We start from the raw sequence: 19,728 nt of genomic DNA on the forward strand, positions 1-19,728 counted from the left end.
CAGATAGCTGTATTTTCAGCAATGCAACTGAAAAACTCCAGAAACCTACCGCTGTTCAGATCATTCCATTATTTAGATTTCCTAATTATTGATATACTACCGTAGTGTTACCTCCATCAACTTATGCTAGTCATTGCAAAAATGATATGGAATATGCAACAGCTGCACATTATAAAATATGGAGAGGAATTATATTTATGTACTAGTCAGATTTTATGTGCCTTTATCTTACCATTACAGGTGGACTCATCAAGATTACTTTCATGATTAATCCATCTTCACCATTTACAGGCGAAGAACTTTTTCAAATATTTTGAACTGGTATTAATCTCGTATTTAATCATTAACTTTATGAATTTGATTGGGTATTTCTCATTACTTCACCCCTTACTCAAGAATGTATCTTTTCCGCTGACAATAATACACCTTCCGAAAAAAAATATTTTTCTATGTTGCAGTGTTGCAGGTTCGGAAATCAAAGCTACCTCTGCTTTGATCCCTCTGAGAAGCTAAAAAAAATTTCATGGGGCACTAGGATGGTCTGAAACCTGTAATTATTCCCTACAAGAATGCAGGCAGGTAGCATGGAAGGTAAGGGGATTCAGTACAAAACTGCTATAGCCTAAGAGGGAACATTGTTCAAGAAGATTTTCCCACCATTTTTTTCAGTACTGGTTTTTTTTAGCATCAGTTCCTAGTCTCCTTTCAAATAACTGTCATTTCACACTTTTTTTGTTATCCTTTACTTTCAACAAGTGAACAGGTTTCAAACAGGTTTTCTCACTATTTAATTTGGCGCTGATCCATTTTTGCATCAGTTCTGGTCCAGGTTCCAACATCAAGAGAACTGAGAACCAAGAATGGAACCAAGCCATCCCTAGAAATTTCTTATACCATTAAACACAGAAAGTATGGCTAACATCACAAAGCATAGTTAGTTTAGTCCACCCTGAAAATAAAATTTTATACATTAAAATTACTTTCCTTTTCACTTACACATAATTGCTGAGGCTCTTCTTTCCCTTGGCTGGTATATAAGTCTCATTCCCAGTAGCTTCGAAGTCCTCTCTTTCAGCAGGATGGCGCGATGACTCATACGCCAGGCGTCCCCTGATATTAGTGTTGCAGCTGATACTGTCTAATACTCGTGACGCTGATCGTGGTGATACTCCTTGGTCGACTACATTCATTGTTAGATCAGATGTTGAACCGGAATGTTCACCAACTGTAACATCTCTACTACCCCTAGAATCATTTCCTTGAGCCCTATGATGCTCTGCCTTTGCAAGTCGTGCTGAAGCAGGACGATTAGGCACTAGAGCCCGCCTTTGAGACAAGGTCACAGGGACAGTCGTCCCAGGCACTGACGTTCGTGTTGAGGGAGCTGAGGTTACGAGATCTACTTCTCCTGTGGTCATTCCTGCCTCTAAACCCCTAATGTCCATCTCCTCTTCTATATCAAGATCTTCCACCCTATCATTGTTCCCAGAAGGACTTGATGATTTCTTTTTCTTTTTGTCCTTTTCTTTCTTTTCATTGCCTTTGGTATCACCACTGCTACAACTTCCTTGACTGTTAGCGTCAATACCACTGTCACCTTCCTCCTTCTCTGTCCCATCATTTCCTCGGCCTGCATGGGCACTCTCAGCTGGAGTATCACGAGACTCATCCCCAAGTGCTGGATCTCCCGGTCCTGAAGAGAAAAATTAAGCCTATGCTTACGAATCAAATTATCAAAATACAAGTCATTCCACCTCAATCAAACCACTAACCCTCAGGGTCTAAGAATCTCCTCAAACTGAACATTCCATGGCCATTTCAGGAAAATATTTAGAGAATTCCCTTTTGTAATTTCTGGGTATTTTGATTTTTCACTTTTTTTGCCAAACATAAGTGCCTTGAAAAATACTTTTCCATGTATGTATGTTAAGGGAAGAAACACTTCTTAGTGAAAGGATTAGCTGATGGGAGAACTGAGTGGAGAGGTGCATAACACCAATCTTAATAATGACCAGTAATAATGATATTTCCGCTCATGATTATGGCAGAGAAATGGTTTTTCAACCACTTCAAAGCTTATTCTAAGTTAAAGAGTGTGAATAAAGGTTAAATCGATTTTAAACCAATTCTTTTATCACACATTTGAAATAACGTTCAATAATTATTCCCGAACACCTCATCTTGTAATGGATGGTAATCTTCCTCTCATTATCTATACATCCCCAACTTACAACTCCAAAATAAAATTTAGTGGCAACTACCATTTGGATCTTTGAAAAGTTTACAAGCATTAGCATTCTTAAAAATTGAAAATTCAAAGTGCTCTTCCACTTTCTAGTTTTATACGGAAAAACTGTGAAAATTTTTCCTTAGCAGTGCAGTCCTTATATTAAAGCTCCAAGATAAGAAGGTGCAAGGAAGGTGAAGGATGAGGGAAAAGGGGAGAAGTTGAATTACCCTGACACTCTCACAATCATAATTGATAAGACAGGTTCCCATCAGAAAAATCATCAGTTTCAGGTCTCCTGTCAGTAATTTGAAGTCGATTGTCAAGGCAGAAGGCTCAGACCTGATGAAAAACAGTTTTAGGCATGCTATTAATTTGTCTGCTACATGAGAACTATGGGGTCAGCAAAATGAAGCTCTTCAGTGGTGGAATACAAAACCTGTTGGCCACAGTGATAACCTGGGATGGAGGGAGTGGCAAGGGAGAATAGGAAAAGAGCAGGGGTATTGGTTGTGGAGCCCAATATATATACTAAAATAACCAGTAAATTTTGCATCATACAGCCATTGTTGCACAATACAGTGGAACTTGGTTAGTACGTTCCTCCTTAGTACGTTTTCCTCCTTAGTACGGCGATTTCCCTCGGTCCCGGTACCATCCGAACAAAATACAGGTAAAAGAATTTGGTTAGTACGTTTGAAAAAATTGCGCTTTCCTGGTTAGTACGCTCAATTGCTTGCCGTGACGCAACCCGCAATTCGTTCTCTAGTGTCTTCTTAAGGGTCGCAAACGTCTGAATTCATGATTTAATTTATTATTATTAGCCATTAACATTCTTCCATTCATTCCACATCTCTTTCTTCTACCGTAATTTATCCTAATGCATTTCTGAATTCTTGTGACGTGATGAAAAATAAAATGCGGCCGTTTTTCGGGAATGTCTGACTATGAAAAACTACAGCCAATAAGAAGCCCCAATTTTCCCCACCCCGAGCTCCTCACCTTCTGTTGCCTTTGGAGCGCTTGGGAGTGCCCACTGCTGCGCACAAAGTTCGTGAGTGGACAATTGTTGCTATTGCACGAGTTATCATGATGAAGAAATGAGTCTTAACGGTATTAGACAATTCCCACATTATCTAAAGCAGTACTGCTCCATAAACTCGACGTCGAGCGTATTTACTTGACTACTGTTGCGGAAGCAGACGATCTTCTGGATCTCCACGCGAAGCTTAGCTTAAAAATACTTGATCTCGGAACGAAAGCAGACGACATTAGACAAATTTTGAAAGTAAATTTTAACTGTTTAATATAAAATTTTCTTGTAATTACGTCGTAATCTAATAATCATGCGTGTCATCAGTCGATATATCGATCGATTTTACAATCGAAATGGTATCATTCCAGAAGCGAATGTCTACGGCTGTTGCCGTAATTTGAAAGTCAATATAATTTTGCCCAATTTTTATGATGTTTAAAAAACCAGTTGACTTACTCCGGGTTGTTGTTATATTCTCCGAGTACGCTGTGAGAAAGAAAAATGACTTGTCTTCGCTTGTCTGAGCTTCACTCGTCCTCGTTCTGTAAATATATATATAGGATAAATCACGGGAGATAGACGCCGTAATCATGAAATCGTCTCCGGGATGTCCATGAAAAATTGCGATTTTTATTCACATCGTATTGTTTTTCATGGTAGCGCTCATTTTCTTGATTTTAAATGTGAAAAGAGTTCAGGAAGGCGATCCTATGAGAACTACTGATAGTAATTGTAATTATGACGACTTTTTCACTGATTGCAATAACCCTGACTGCTATTATTTACTTTCCTCGTTAGTACGTTTTCCTGGTTAGTACGTTCATTTTTCGTGGTCCCTTCAGAAACGTACTAACCAAGTTCCACTGTATTTGAATCATCTTCATTGTCAATTCAATATCAAATGCTCAAATAATGAGTTAAAAATTCTATCATAAGTAAACAATGACCCTCTACATAATATTTACCTTTGCATTATGCATATTATCATGGCGCGTTCTAATTTTGGCCCACTTTTACTCAAATACTGACCATAAAAAGTTAGTGGAGTTTTACTTTTTGAAAATAACCACACCTGTTAAGTGAATAATGCATGAACCCACAACACACTATGTTAACCTCCCCTCTAAAAACTCTGATTCACAGGATGAGAAATCCAGGTCCCTTTGACTCAGTAAATTTGAGATTCTACCATTATAAGTGAACTACCAGTGTCGCCAAAATGCTTTAAGAGTATTAAAAAAATGCTTATGAATATATTTATACCATAATTTAATTAAAGATTTTAAGTCAAATCAGCGAGTAACACTTGATTTAAATGAACTTCTTCATAGGGGGCTAGATAGACTTATAAATAATTAAATGATGAGAAATAATTTTATCATACACCGATTTAAATATTGAGGTAGGAGATTGTGACAAAAATGTAATAATGAGCGATGCTTCACGCAAGGTGGTTAAAAATGCCTTTCATTTTAAGTTCACATACTAGGTTATAAATAGTATTTATCCAGAGGTCATGGTTTGCCTTCAAGACAATTCTATTTGCTTCAGGATCTTGCTGATTCATCCCTTGGAACCTATTAACTATAAAAAATTATTTCACAACATTTTATATCGCTCAACATGGTGCCTATCCAATATTAACAACCACAATTACATAATCCCAGGAGGAAATGGTGAATTATTTTATACATCTATGAAATTCGATACATACACTTTCCATCATTAAATCTTTCGCAATTAGCTAGACTTGCTCATAAAATATAAACCTTACCCCTTTCATCATCATCTTCATCACCCTTCTCGTCAAGATCATCATCCACTTTGGTATTCTCTTTGTCATCACTCAACAAGTCAGCCTTCTTTTCCTCCAATTGCTTTTTCTTTTCAAATTTCTTCTTCTTTTTTCGCTCTCTCCTCCTGGCTGCAGCTGCCCTCTTAGATTCTTCCCTATCTTTTTCCTTATCAAGTTCCGCTAGAAGACTAGAGGCATTTTTATTTGCCTTTGCTGCTTGCTGATCTTTAGCAGCCCTAATTACTTTGGTACACTCCTGTGCCTTCTCTAAAAGCTCCTGAAAATAAATGCAACATCAAAATATACTTTTGGCCCCAAAACATTTTAAATGAAATCCATTGAAACAATACATTTCCAAATGGATTCTTATGCAACATGTTTATTCAGGAGAGAAGGAGAAGAGTACTTGAACATTTTTGACGAAAACTAGCACTATAAATTATCATGTGATATATCAATGAAATATCCAAAAATCAAGCTCTTGAAGAACTTTATCTATCCACCTCAATTCAATACCAACCAGTTCAGTCTATATTGGTAAAAACCTGATGTTTTCTAACTCAGAAATTCCAACATAATTCACAGAAAATTACCTGTTAAAAAAAAACCAAGTATGACTCCCGGATTTAGAAACTCAGAGGACACCCTGTCAAATGGGATGGCATTTACCTTTCATCGTTTGGATCATTTGGATTGGCTGTGTCTCAAATGGGACAATTTTAAGCCATCTTCAATTGCAATTTTGTTGCCAATTAAGTTCAATCACCAAAAAAGGTAAAAAAAAGCCACGCAAGGCTTTAACTTCTGTTATGACATCTGCAGAGGCAGATAAATGGGGGGAGTTTGATAATACAGTAAAACCTCTTTACATCCTAATGGAGGGGACCAAAATTTGGGCAATTTGATGTATGGAGGTTCACTATAGAGAGGTTTTAGTGGGAGGCACCATTTTTTCATATCCTTGGGAAATGAAAGGTGCTACTGTCTTTTAAGCCATTATATTAATATATTTTAAGTATATAGGTTTGCATAACATATACCGTATAAGCGGGTGTAAGAGGCGCACCTTTTTTCCTAGATATTGCAGCTGAAAATGGGGGTGCACCTCTTACACAAACTTCTTATCTTCCCCCCTCCCCTACCCGGTCGCAAGTCCAAGGGGAACTGAGGGGCCTTGGTTTACAGCGTGAGTCAGTCATATGAAACCCTGGGTCAAAATCAAGCGGCAGGTAGGGGAGTTTCTCCCTTAGTGACGTATTTTTAAAATGCTCCTGTTTGAATTTCTTGTAAGCATCGCGCCGTCACGTCAGTACCCCAGAGGTGAACATTGAAAAGATCGCGCGGGGTGATTCGCTCCGGAGCGCGCGCTAAATTTACTGCCACGAGTCATTTATATCCCGCGGCATTTATACTGCATATAGTAATCGCTTATCAAACGTATAGAAACGCGTAGTTTTGAAGGAAATACCTGGTTCGTCAGCATCTGTCTTGCCGAGCAATTTCCATTACGCTGAGCACCTGATTTTTCAAAAATTATCTTCAGACGCTAATATGAGGATTTTTGCAACTGAAAATTATATTGGTGTCAAAACCTGCGGTTTAAAAAATTCGAACGAGTGTGTTCATTGTTGGACTAGTGCTGAAGGAGAGGTCGAGGGGAAGGTGCGCGCTCCATATTTCAAGCTACGAGGCTATGAGCGAAGGAGCAAGGGAAGAACACGTCCGATCTTGCGTGTGACGTCGTTGCCTTTAAAGTGAAGAGGCGAAGGCACAGCAATGTGATATACGCAGTTTGCGTTGCCTGAAGTTTCCAGTCCGTCTCGTCTTGTTTGAATGCGCTTATGCTACGCTTGTTTCTTCCGGAATTGTGCTGTTAGGACTAAGTTGAATATTAGTAGCCTTGTTTTAGCTATAAATCTTTGTGTCAATCAATTAGAGCTCAAAAAACTTAAATGCTGTCAGATATACGTCGCGTTAGGTCTAATTCTTTTTATAACCTCGTGCGTGTCATACAATTGCTGAAATATATCGAGATATATTTTCGAGCTCAGAAGGTGACTCACCTAGCTTTTGACCTCCAGAAACTCGGAGAATTGAACCTGGTAGACCGAAAAAGGTCAGTTGGTGAGATGGGGTAGGGATGAAACGCGTTTCCATTGATCCCCTGTAACTTGATAATTTCCTATTTTCCTATGGAGTCCCGGGAAGGAAAAAAACGGCCCCTTGCACACACACCGAATTTGGACGGCCGGTAAAATATCGGCCGATATTTTACCGGCGAAGCGATGCTTGCACACACGCCGGATTTTTACCGTTCAAACGATAAGTTGCTATGTTTTTGAGCCGGCGACGGCGATCCACAGTGACAATGGCCGGCAGCTAACCGGCATTTAGCCGGTGCCGGCGCGTGTTCGGTACGTGTGCAAGCTCCAATGCTCTCCCATTGTTCACTATTGGAATGTGGACGGCCGATATTTTACCGGCCGTCCAAAATCGGTGTGTGTGCAAGGGGCCTTAAATCTACGACGTGGTTATTATCTTACGGCGGTGAGATTCCCTTGATTGTTGTCCTATCTCTTGGGAAGGTTCATGCTATGTGCCTGTCGTGTTTTGCCTTAAAATTTTCCACGGCTGTAATTCTATTGTAATACTCCTGCGAGAGCTTTTAAACGAAATTGTTCGTGAGTAGGACAAGCAACGTAGAGCGATGACGTATGCGAAGAGAGGATCGGAACTCTTTCTACTCCCTCTTATGCCGCTATTATCGCCGCAGTTATCAAAATGTCCTCTTTCAAATAGTACTGAAAGAGGAAATTTCGATAACTGTCGAAATTCCAGGCATACGTCTGCAACACCGCACGATAGGATAAAAAGAATACCGTAAAATTTTTTTTCTTTATAGCTTCCTTCCTCAAAATAGGGGTGCGCCTCTTACATGTGTGCGCCTCTTACACAAGCTTATACGGTATTTACAATTTAATGATTACACAAAGGTAAAAGTAAATAGTTTAAGAGGCCTTTTTAGAAAATAAATTAGCTAATGAGTTTGCTTAAAATTTTTTCAAACTCTTTCGAAATAATGTTTTCAATTCCACGAGCACTTTTTAATGTCATTTTCACTGTAAATAAATCACTAGCTGTTTTCGTTAATGCCTTTTGACCTAAGAAATAATTCCCTGGTCTAAGGGTTGTAATTTACTAATAGTGTTAAGAGGAAAGAACAATAGTTTTATATTTCTAAAGATAATTTCTTCATCCTCATTTAACTGCCTGAGTTTTCTTTATTTGTGCAGCGTAGCCAGTTTCTTCTGTTTTTCCTCGGTTGTTCAAAATAGATGTGAGGGTGAATGATGGTATTCCAAAGGTCCCTGCCTTCTGTCTGTCCTCGTTGATGGCTCGGAAAATTGCTAATTATGTGGCAATGTCAAGCAGTCGCCTTCTTTTATTTCTCGAATCCATCATCAGCCTTTGATTAATTAAGTAATTTTCATATTTTTTCATATTTTATGGCAAATAATTGAAAATACTCCTTATTACATCTTTTAGAATTGATTTATCATTCTTATAACATGTGACTTGTTAAAGATTATTAAAAAAATAAATAAACACGTGACTACGGCAAAAAATAGACAAAAAATTGAGGGTAATTTTGAAAATTTTGTTGAATTCCTTCTCTCCTAAATACAATGCACGTAGCATTCCAAAGAAAAACTCTGTCGAGGGCACACAGAAACGCTAGGTCTGCGAAAGGACGTGATTTCCCGGTGAGAATGCTGGACGAACTACTTCAGAATGCGGCGGCGATGGTAAAAAATTTCACTGCCCTACCGCGTATCAGCTAATTAGCTGCCTCCTTCACCTAACACTGCCGCGCATGGATTGATGTTCGTTCAGTATTGTTAGAAATTGACGTACCGGACTCCCGATGGAATAGTCAGATTTCGCGGCATAAATACGCAGGCAAGACATATGACTGTCGCTAAGCGCAATAAATTTTTAACTAAGATCGTTCACGAAAGCATCAAAAAAATTACCAAGGCGGTAGTAAGAAAGTGCTACACCGGGAAATATGGGAATAAAATAATTGCAAAACTGTATTTGATTTATTTCAAGTCGCGGAAAATTCTTGAAATATTTTTATTTTAGAAGCGGAAGAAGCAATGCGGTCGAGTAATTCTGTCTCCATGGATGGGAGTTAAGTTAGTTGAAATATTTCCGTCAGCAAGTGATTATAGGCTGCGCTGGTTGCCTCTTTTATTAACTGAACATAGTATGTAGGCACTTACAAGAAAATAAAGCCATCAGTAAAAGAAAGAGAGTGCTATCGCGCGATTTTGACCGTGATTCGAGAGAAAACGATGTGTTCTGTCTTCATTTACCGTCACTTAATATTATTAGGATAGTTGGATGCCCTAACTAATGGTTAACGTGAACATTATCAAAGGTGTATAAGAAAAAAATAAGCGTGAAACATTTATCGCTGAAAATGTCATTCCATGTATGTAATCGCGGCTGAATTAATGGTCTCTAGTTGTCTCGGTACAATTTGCGGAGGTAGTTAGGCCGTCTCGGGGCTGTCTTGTTGGTACGATATATGGAGGTTTTACGAGATAAAGAGGTTCACTATATAGAGGTTTGCCTATAAATTTACATGTAAATCTGACGGGACCAGAGGGTTGGTACGAAGTATGGAGGTTTACGATGTAAAGAGGTTCACTACATATAGGTTTTCCTGTATTGTATTTCCAATACAACAACCCACTGGTCTAAAACTTGCAAAAGATGAATTAAAATTTATGGAAGGTACCACTTTTTAAAGGTCTTAACTCACAATTTCTGGCAAAGTTACCCACTAAAATGAATAGTTAGAAACTTTGGGCCTATTTTACACAGTTTTGAAGCGTTACAATTAGAACTGGCCTCCCCACTTACTTGATTCAAACACAGATCCAGGTGTGCAAACCTTAGGTAATTCATTTGCATTCTAATACAGTAAAACTTCGATTTTACATCAAGTCTCCATTCTACGCAGCGACACTCAAGTCCTGCCGGAAAGCATAGGGAAATGCAATGGTGAAACTTTGATTTTACATCTTTTCTTGATTTTACGCAGTTTTTCGATTTTGCGCAGCATAGCCCCAAAGAGACCGCTAATCTTGATTTTATGCAGTTGTCTTTCGACTTGTTTTGAAAATCCTGACTGGAGCAATTTGAAGTTAGGTTATTTATTCATCTCAATGACTTGCAAAAATGAATACAGGAACGGTTGAAATGACGTCGCACTGTTGAGCGTGAAACTTATGAAAATATCGCAAATCTAATTATTGCTTCCCCCTGTGCCCTCTCAGTAATATTTCAGGCTCCTTTACGAATGCGAATATTGCTCTTAGTTCAAATTTACCGTATAAGGATATCGAAACCTAAAACATACGGCAATTGCCGTGTGTGCGTAACTACTTTGATTAAGACAGATGATCGCCGGAGATATAAACAATATCACCTTTCGTTTATTATTCAACTTATTGATCAACGCTGTTTATAACATATTTATTGTAATCACAGTAGATAGTCCTTAATCTGGAATTATGAACTACAGAATATCTATCCCTAACGGAAGGTTTTCTAGAATTTTGCCAACACTATGTTTTCCGTCGCCCCAGCGAAATATAACGGCGATATGAGCCGTTAAAATTCCTCCCGTGCCAAAATTTTGGCTTCCATGGTGATCCAAAAAAGATATTCGTACTTCTAGTATGGACATAAGTCGGTGGTGATTCAACACGATGGAAAAAGCAGAATGCGTTGTCTCATTCCGCAGGCTAACCCCACATCTGCGGAACGAATGGAGGCGAGGAAAATTTGATTGCGCGGCGCGCTTATCAGAGCTGACTCAACTTGTATATCATTGTCAGTGGGTTTAAATGAAACATGGTTGGAACTTGAATAGCTAAAAGCTTAACTCTGCTAGGTGGCAAGCGTTTATTTTTAACGGAACGGGAGTTCGACGTCATGCCCTCGGAGAATAACTCACGTCGTAAATTGCCATGTAATCATTGAGGTCAAATTCAAGACGTGAGTGATAAGGCAGTCCCTTTAAACTCAGGAATGGCTTAGCACCATTTAATCGAAATACAGAAAGTGTCTGGTGTGGGTAGATATGGGGAAGCAAATTACGTGAAGAAGAGTCACACGGCTTGTGAGTAGAAGGTCCCGGCGCTGAATTCGCGTAAGAATGCCGACAGAGAAGTTATACCTGGTAGATTCTATCTACTAATTCTAAAATTTCATGGGAAAATGCTTTTTTAATGCATAACAATTATAAAGAGGGAAAATTGTTCTCGACTATTAATCATTTTTTTATTCATCACTGGCGGCATCACGGTAGTTGCGCGGTTATTGAAATAGCTCACTTAAAAAAAGTGATCTAAACACCGGAAAATCTGAATTTCTGAATATCCCGGGTTCTGTGTGCTCCGTATTATCTAGGGTATGCTATTTGGAAGGAGGTAACCGACAGCTGGGGTTATTAGCGCCATGAAGGGCTGGGGGGATAGGAACCCTATGTTGGCATTAGCCAGGTTGTAATGATAGGCTCCAAAGGGACCAGGATTTAACGTCCCATCTGCTGGACAGAGTAATGCACAGGAAGTGCCCTCCACATTACACTCATGTAGGGATAGGGCCATCTCTGATAAGTTTCTGCTACTGCCAGGACTTGAACCCAGGCCCACAGGGTGTAAAGCCTTCGTGATGTATTAGCGAAATTTTGCTCCCTGTTAATGGGGTTAATTTGGATGACTATCCTCACATATCTCATATCTTCAATCTTTGTTTGTCTGCAGGTGGTTAAACAAATTTCCTGAAAACTGCTTTAAATAAGATTATTTTCGAAAATTAGCTTCTCTGTGAGCATTTAGTATCACCATTCCGAAATTTCTCCTGGGTAACAGAAGTAATCTGAGTGCCAGAAATTCTAGCAATTCAACGATGTTATTCAACCATTGGAAACATTGTTCCAGAATGAAACATTGTTTCTCTTAAGGTAACACGTCATCTGTGGTGTTCCTTGTGAGTAAATAAGGTTATTAGGCTTCATTTTCTTGCCTCCAAATGAATAATTGAAACCGGGAAACATATATCTGATGAGATTGAAAAGGATTTCATGCTCTTTTACCGTAAAATTTCACATGTGAGACTTTTTCTGGTTCCGGTTCTGGCTTAAATCAGAACTATACAAAAGTGTACGACAATACGTTCTAAAAATAATGAGCAAATGTTATCCTGAAAACTATACTCCTCCTCAACACCAACTCTTGATTTTACACACTTTCATTTTACACAATGCCCATATTTCGGTCCCTCCAATTGCGTAACATCAGAGTTTTACTGTATTTGTAAAATTGCTTTTTATTCCTCTTTATATTACATTTTTCTTCTTTTTCATCGGGACTTTGTTTCTGTGTTTTCTGAAGTTCTAAGATTAAATACATTTGACGTACTAATGAGCTATTGGACATCTGGTCATTCAACCAGAGTTAAATTAATGCCAACTGTACAAAATGGTAGTATGAAATGCCAAAGATCAATTTTATTCCATGTCATTCCTTTAAAGCTAGAGGAAAAATGTCCAAATTTTCTTACAGAAAATGTTCAGCAATTTTTCTCAACTATGCAAGCATTATGTAAGCAACTTTCCGAAACCTCCAAAATTCATACCTTAGTGCTCCCCATAATAAATGTCAAATATTGCAAGCACTATTTTAAAATTCAATTTAAAAATAATACTTATAATACAGAGGTGTTTTTGTCTCTATTAATTCCACAATGAAGCACTCTAATAAATTATTTCAGCCACGACGAGAAGGGGAAACTGACCATTCGGCTCCTTCCTCCAATTACTCCCATTTATTTTTGTTCGCCTTTTCAATTCTTCCACCTATACCTTTACATGCAAATATTTTCTAATGAATGCACTACATAGCACAGTAGAAAGAACTTATAATGATTACGGCCCATAGTAAGGGTAGCACTATAGCAAGTCATTTTTTTTGTGTTGATTGGACCATGTGAAACAGCATAAGGAAATCATCCGTCTGTAAGGAGTTGTCATGCTTTCACTAGCACTCTACAGAGTCTGTTCATCCACAAATGTCATCAGGGATGTACAATATAAACTCGTGTAAGAGAGTATTTTGAACAGCGGAGCTTAAGTAAAACAAACTTAGCGTCATTTTCCTTCCTCCCATTGTGAGGTGTATCAGACGTATGCTAGGACTTTCGATAAATATCAAATTTATCACTTTCAATGCTGAAAACTTACATGGCATTTTTCAGCTAAATTCATACTGCATGTACAGTGCTTGGAAATACGGAGGTGTTCACTTGTGGTCTTAACCTTATGATGCTTACTTGGGATGGTCGGTTGGATCTAAATACCAGAGGATAATGCCCTTCACTGGATACTTCGGTTCAAATTTCGCAGAAGAAATTGCTGCAATTTCTGGGAAAAAAAATGCATCTCTTACTCGAGTCAATACGGTATGTCTCTCGGGATAATTCCACGTTTAACTTTCACCACAGCCTGGTTGTAATCTAATTTCACCAAGTTCATTCATGTGGAGCATTTCATCACCGTGGGACATCGATGCCACATACCAATTAAACCTAATCGTCTCCTCTATTTGTTACTGATATAATTGTCTAATAATTAGGGTAGATACTTCCGTACTCTAGAGATTTTCGTGTAGATTACTTCCATAATTTAGATTTCTACATTAAAGACCTTCAACTGTATGCCATTTCAAGCCTTTTCACAAAACCTTTACTATCAATGAGTAAACATGGTTTCATCAGGTTTTCCAACCATGGCACTGGTTATTTTTGGTATCAGTTCCATGTCCAACTAAAAGACAATCAAAAGAACTAGCAGCACCAAGAACTGAAGAATCAAACCAACCCATCCCTAGTAATAACATTAGTAGTAAAATGACATATTACATAATCCAATAAAGCACTGATGGAATTTCACATAAATGCATTAAGTTCAGCATTTTTTCTATAGTTTTGGCAGTAACAGCGGGAGCAACCTCATTCAACCAGAGCAACCATGAGCTCACATAATGTATCAAACAAACCTTGTCACTGATTGTTGCAATGTATCGAGTCATTTCCTGGTCACTAGGATATTGAGTGACATGGGTTACCATCCACTTCACCACCTTAAGATGACCTTTCCGAAATGCAGCCATCAAACAGGATACCTGCAATATAAGATGAAGATAAATGAGATTGTATTTTACACATGTAAAAACCAACTATTGATAGATGGATCATACATACCTTCCGGTTATCTTGTGAATCGATGTCTGCCCCTGCACCATACAATAATTCGACCACACTTAAGTGACCACCATTAGCAGCTAACCACAGGGGAGAATTTCCCTTTTTATTCTTTACTTCAACTTGGGCACCTCTGCAAAAAAAATATACCAAATCATCAGATGCTCAATAACAAAGATAAATGAAAAACAAATTCCATGCAGAGATAATCACCTTGATAGGAGAAGCTCGACAAATCTAGCATGGCCCTTGTCTGCAGCGATCGTCAAGGCAGTGTCTCTAGACGAGGGGACTGGAGGTGCATTTACATCAGCTCCTTTATCTAGGAGCACTCTACCAACCTCAACAAAGCCTCCACTAGCAGCCTCCATCAAGGGGGTCAGCCCCGTCTAAAATCCCACGAATCATTGGTTAAAAGAAGCAGCAAGAAAGGAAAGATATCCCCCATCACCAGGGGGCCCCAAGAAAAATACGCACACAAAAACTTTTTCCATTGAATAAAAAAACATTAAATGATCCAATACAACATAATTGGAAATATAATATAAATTACCACATGCAATCCTCAAATGTGATTCCACCCGATTGTACCAGATACATTCAGGTAAGTCTTTTTAGGAACCAAAACAAAAAATAATGCAAAGTATCACAAAACAAAGAGCATATTCACCTTAGCTCTATGTTCCACATTGGCCTTCCTATCAAGCAGCAGCGATACAACTTCATGTCTTCCTTGAAAACATGCAAGCGTTAATGCAGTGTTCCTATTAGTCTCGATTTGAGCATTTATGTCACTCCCCATGTCCAGGAGTAACTTCACTGATGCTGTTAAGGAAATGAATACAATTGAAGAATGACAAATTCATTGGATTATATTTAATCTTGGATATACTTCAAATGTATATAAGTATCATCAATAAATCATACCTGTATGCCCATTCATGGAGGCCAACATGAGGGGTGAAATACCCAGCTTGCTCCCAGTCCTAGAGTTGATCTCAGCTCCATGAGCCAAGAGCATTTTGATTATATTTATATAGCCGCCAGATGCAGCCAAGCTGAGAGGGGTATAGTCTGAAACATTTCGATGTTCTTTATTTGCCCCTCTATTAAGTAACAGATCTACAACCTAGAAAAGGAGGAGGATACATAAAAAATAAGCATATCTGGCAAACCTAATCATAACACATCATGATGCAGAGAGAGTTATTTATTGAACAAACCTCAAATCTGCCCCCAGAACATGCAAGGGATAAGGGAGTGTCTTTTGTCCGCTCAGACTGAGCTTCTATATCAGCTCCATGCTTGAGAAGAGCATCAACCACCTTTTCATGGCCTGCAGTGGCTGCCAAAATTAACGGCGTGAAGCCCTTTTTATCCCTATGCTCTGAAACACAGAAAAATACAATACTTTATAATGATGCTTATAAAACTAACACAACCTAAACATGAAATAAATCCATCAATATCTTAAAAATGAAGATAGTATATGACCACTTGCTGCAAAGTAAATTCACCATAAAAAATCATACTGAAGTCTAGTTCCATTCAGGACAGTATACTGGGGAATGTGCAATGCACATGACAGAAAATCATTTTACCACACAATGAGCATGAAGGTAGTTCTTATATATAAATCAAGGATTGAACTGAAGAAAACCAAAAATATAGTAAAATTCAATGTAATACAGCAAATTCTTAAAATATTTTGATTTCAGAAAAAAAGTCTGTTCACCACCCAAGAATGTAACAGCGAGCACTATCATGAAACCTAGATGCTATCAAATTATGCCAGTGGATCAATCTGTAACACACAAAAAAGTTTTCCAAGCTTAAAATGCATGTTAAGTCTCACATAGAAAAACACTTGGAAGGAATGCAAGCAAACTTGAATGATTCTGGGGAAAATATGCAGTGAAACTTCAAGACTAACTTCCTGTGCCCCCATAGTAAATCTAAGAATCCTTAAACAATTATCCAGAGTAGGAGTACAATCAATTATTAATGTATTCGATAGCACAATATATAAAGTTTTGCCTATCATGCTGATTCATGGCATATCCCGCCAGAGATAACAAGGAATTACTAAAGCTGTTGGTCTAGTAACAAATTATGGGTCCTCTGTTAGATCCACCGTACATTGAATATTTCACACAAAATTTATGAACTATGTAACTATTGCTAGTGTTAGGGGATCTGAACTTATCTATTCTCGAGTTGAAACACCCTGGACAGTGAAGGTAAAACTCCATGCTTGATAAATGAATATACCAACAACTAATAAAGGAATTTTATAGAGAAAGTGCCAGTTAACAGAAAAACCCTGAGCAATCCTATTTGTTTAATTTTCCTCCCATGTAATAAGGCCCAGTCTGATTACAGGCTAATGCCTTGTGTCCTAGCACCGCCCACCAGATGACTATTGGGGTGGCGTACATAGATGGAGAATAGTACATAGATGTAGATATTATTGCTATGATATTTAATGTGAATAATCAAAAGATACTTTCAACATCACTTACCTATATCTGCACCCCTAGATAAAAGAAGCTCCACCAACTCATCATGCCCACCAGCACAGGCCAGTGTCAATGCTGTGTCATGATTGCTGTCAGTCTCGGAGTCCACATCCATACAAGAGAACGCAGACTGTTGGCACTGAGCCCCACCAGCTCCGCCACCAACAAACTGCTGCGCTCCACTCGGCACACTACTGCCAACTGCATAGTTAGCTACAACAATAGGATACAATTACTTCAAATTCTCACTGTGCGACAAAAACAATCTTTCATTCAATTACATTTTCCTGGACTCACCTGTACCAGACTCTACTGGGAAATTTTGCGTGATATTAGCACCAAAGGCATTGTTGGTTTGATGTGTTTGCTGCTGAATATGCTGGGGCTGTTGAATATTTTGAAGGACTTGTTGACTCTGTGGTGAGTGTTGAAGCTGGGACTGTCGCAACTGCTGCTGCTGCGCACACCTTGCCTTCTTCCCCTTAGTGGTAGCCATTTGCATTGGTGGCGTGCCCACCTTCTTGTCAGCAGGCGTTTGGGTGGCAACTGCCTGAACCTGATGGCCAGTACATGCAGGCTGCGAGGAGGTGGCAGTAGAAGGCTGAGATGGCTGATGGCTAGGAGGTTGCTTTTGCCCAACCTGAGAGGTGATCGGTTGCTGAAGGCAATTGCCCACCGGCAAACTACCACTGGGAACTCCAGGGTCAACTCCTAGAGAATTACTGGGTATTCCCTGTCCTTGAAATGCTGTAACACATAACCAGAGTAAAAACAGTTAAAAGAAGAGAACAACTAGTATGACCTTGATTTATCTCTTATAATATCAACAACTGAAATATGAATGAACACATCCAAGTGATGAACTTACATTTCAGCAACATTGTGCATCAATAATGTGACAATTTATAAATCAAAAACTTTAAGTACAGAATCAAAAGACATTATTCAATGAGCAGGGATGCTTTTTATCAAGATACCCAATTAAATTATTAAATTTTACAATTGAAATATTTAATACTATCTAAAAACACTATTTAGAGAAGACTAACATTTAACACGAAAAGAATATCACAAAAATAAAGCAATATGGATGCATTCTATCAGGCAGGGTAGAGGACATCAAATCTTTATACTTTCTGCCACCAACAAATTTTCCAGTTGTTCAATTTATGTCCAGCTTCCATCATTCATATTTTCAGAGTTCTTAAACCTGTGGAAGCCACCATTAAATTGAAAAACAATTTGTTGATTCCACAAATGCAGACGACAACAGACAAAGTAAATGGCAAAACTGAATAAATTGATAAAGGGAGGGTCAGCTACAAAAATAAAATGCAACTGAAGGCTATTAAAACAATGCCATAAAAGTCACAGAAATCATAATCTTGGCATTCGGTTAAAACATATTGCTTTCAATCAACTGCTTTCCACCAACTTATCCATTGCTGGGAATTTAGGCTCTTTAAGAATTCTACAGTTCAACAAATCATGCTTTTCAAGACTTCTGATCAACATTTAAACCAAGCACCAGCAAAGCAAATAACCTGCTCTGAGCAAAGGGAGACAAGAACCACAGTTTAAAAACACAAAAATTGACTAATGAAAATAACTCACAAAAGCCTAAATCAAATTAATAGTTATGAATTAATGCTGTAACCGTAAGCTTTCATCAAAACTTAAATGTATGCTTTAGATTCACTATCTCATTTTTGTTTCTTCACTAGAGATCAGTGATGGATTGAGTCTTTACAAATATCATAGTAAAAAGTAAAATTTTGCAGTAGAGTGCAGCCATTCTTATGCATCATTCTCCCAAGATATCCTAGAAGCTGATCAAAACTTAAATCTTTGAAATAATTTGGGTTATAAGTTTAAACAGCCAAAGAAAAAATTTTACAAGTTGAGAATTCTTGTTGATGAAAACTAAGTCCTATGAAACTAATTGTAACATTAGGCATCAACAGTGCAGCGCCAAAGATATGGTTGTGAGTCGATATAGTATCACCTGTATCCAATACATTAAGTATTGAAAGGCAAACAAAACTGGATATATGAGATCAATATAAATGGTCAACAAAAACAGCATTACTACAATTTGACATGAGCTTGAATGTTCTCAACACTGTATACCCACACACTAGGGGACTCCATTGATAGTTAAATCGCATAAGCCCAAAGAAAGCTTGTTGGCACAGCTTATTTTTAGGGAGTTAAGCTCATTTTAACAAGTACCTGATGTCGGCCTGACTCTTCACTGCACATTCAATATTCTTTGAAAAGCATGGATGACTATCGCTCAGGAATACCCGCAAAAAAATAAAATTGCAAAAATCTTATGGCATCAAGTTCAAGCAATGCCACTTGCTACTTGCTCATCAAGCGCAAAAAACAAGTTGCCAAGTAAAGTATGCTTGCCAAGCTGAGGTGGCTGCATCATTATTTGAGAATGAACGCCAGTGGCCAAGCGGGGACCAGGGATCTGCGTTCCTGATACAATGGCAGGTGGAGTAGCTAGTTGACTGGAACGGGGGGGGAGGCCTGCACCCTGCCGGAGGGATGCGATACCATTTGATTGTCTGAACCCAGCACCTCCAGGTACGCCATCAGAAACTCCAAGGCTATGGGTTGAGCTGGGAGGCATCTGTGATCCACCACTTCCGGAAGATCTTAGCTGCTGGAATTGGGGCCTAGTATAGCCTAGCTCCGACTCCTACAAAAAAGTAACGAAAAAAACAATGAGATATTTACAATTCAAAATTGATAAGCCATTAATTTTACAAAGCTTTTGAATTAAATAATAATTAACAGGTTA

At 38.4% G+C, this 19,728-nt stretch overlaps 1 protein-coding gene across 10 annotated transcripts in view; it reads right to left on the minus strand.

Annotated features, from left to right (window-relative positions):
• LOC124170897 overlaps positions 1-19,728 on the minus strand; it is a 122,480-nt gene that overhangs the window by 43,874 nt on the left and 58,878 nt on the right. For 9 of the 10 annotated variants that reach the window (XM_046549937.1, XM_046549941.1, XM_046549940.1 and 6 more), the window contains 11 exons: positions 19,482-19,626; positions 17,214-17,663; positions 16,920-17,129; positions 15,621-15,784; positions 15,325-15,526; positions 15,068-15,222; positions 14,611-14,786; positions 14,398-14,530; positions 14,193-14,318; positions 5,038-5,335; positions 997-1,693 (listed from right to left, as the gene is read on the minus strand). In XM_046549937.1, coding sequence (XP_046405893.1) covers positions 997-1,693; positions 5,038-5,335; positions 14,193-14,318; positions 14,398-14,530; positions 14,611-14,786; positions 15,068-15,222; positions 15,325-15,526; positions 15,621-15,784; positions 16,920-17,129; positions 17,214-17,663; positions 19,482-19,626 — 2,756 coding nt within the window. The remainder of the gene's footprint in view (positions 1-996; positions 1,694-5,037; positions 5,336-14,192; positions 14,319-14,397; positions 14,531-14,610; positions 14,787-15,067; positions 15,223-15,324; positions 15,527-15,620; positions 15,785-16,919; positions 17,130-17,213; positions 17,664-19,481; positions 19,627-19,728) is intronic. The other variant, XM_046549938.1, reaches the window with a different exon arrangement.

The sequence above is a fragment of the Ischnura elegans genome, chromosome X, assembly GCF_921293095.1.
Source record: "Ischnura elegans chromosome X, ioIscEleg1.1, whole genome shotgun sequence".
In the NCBI taxonomy this organism is placed as follows: Eukaryota; Metazoa; Arthropoda; class Insecta; order Odonata; family Coenagrionidae; genus Ischnura; species Ischnura elegans.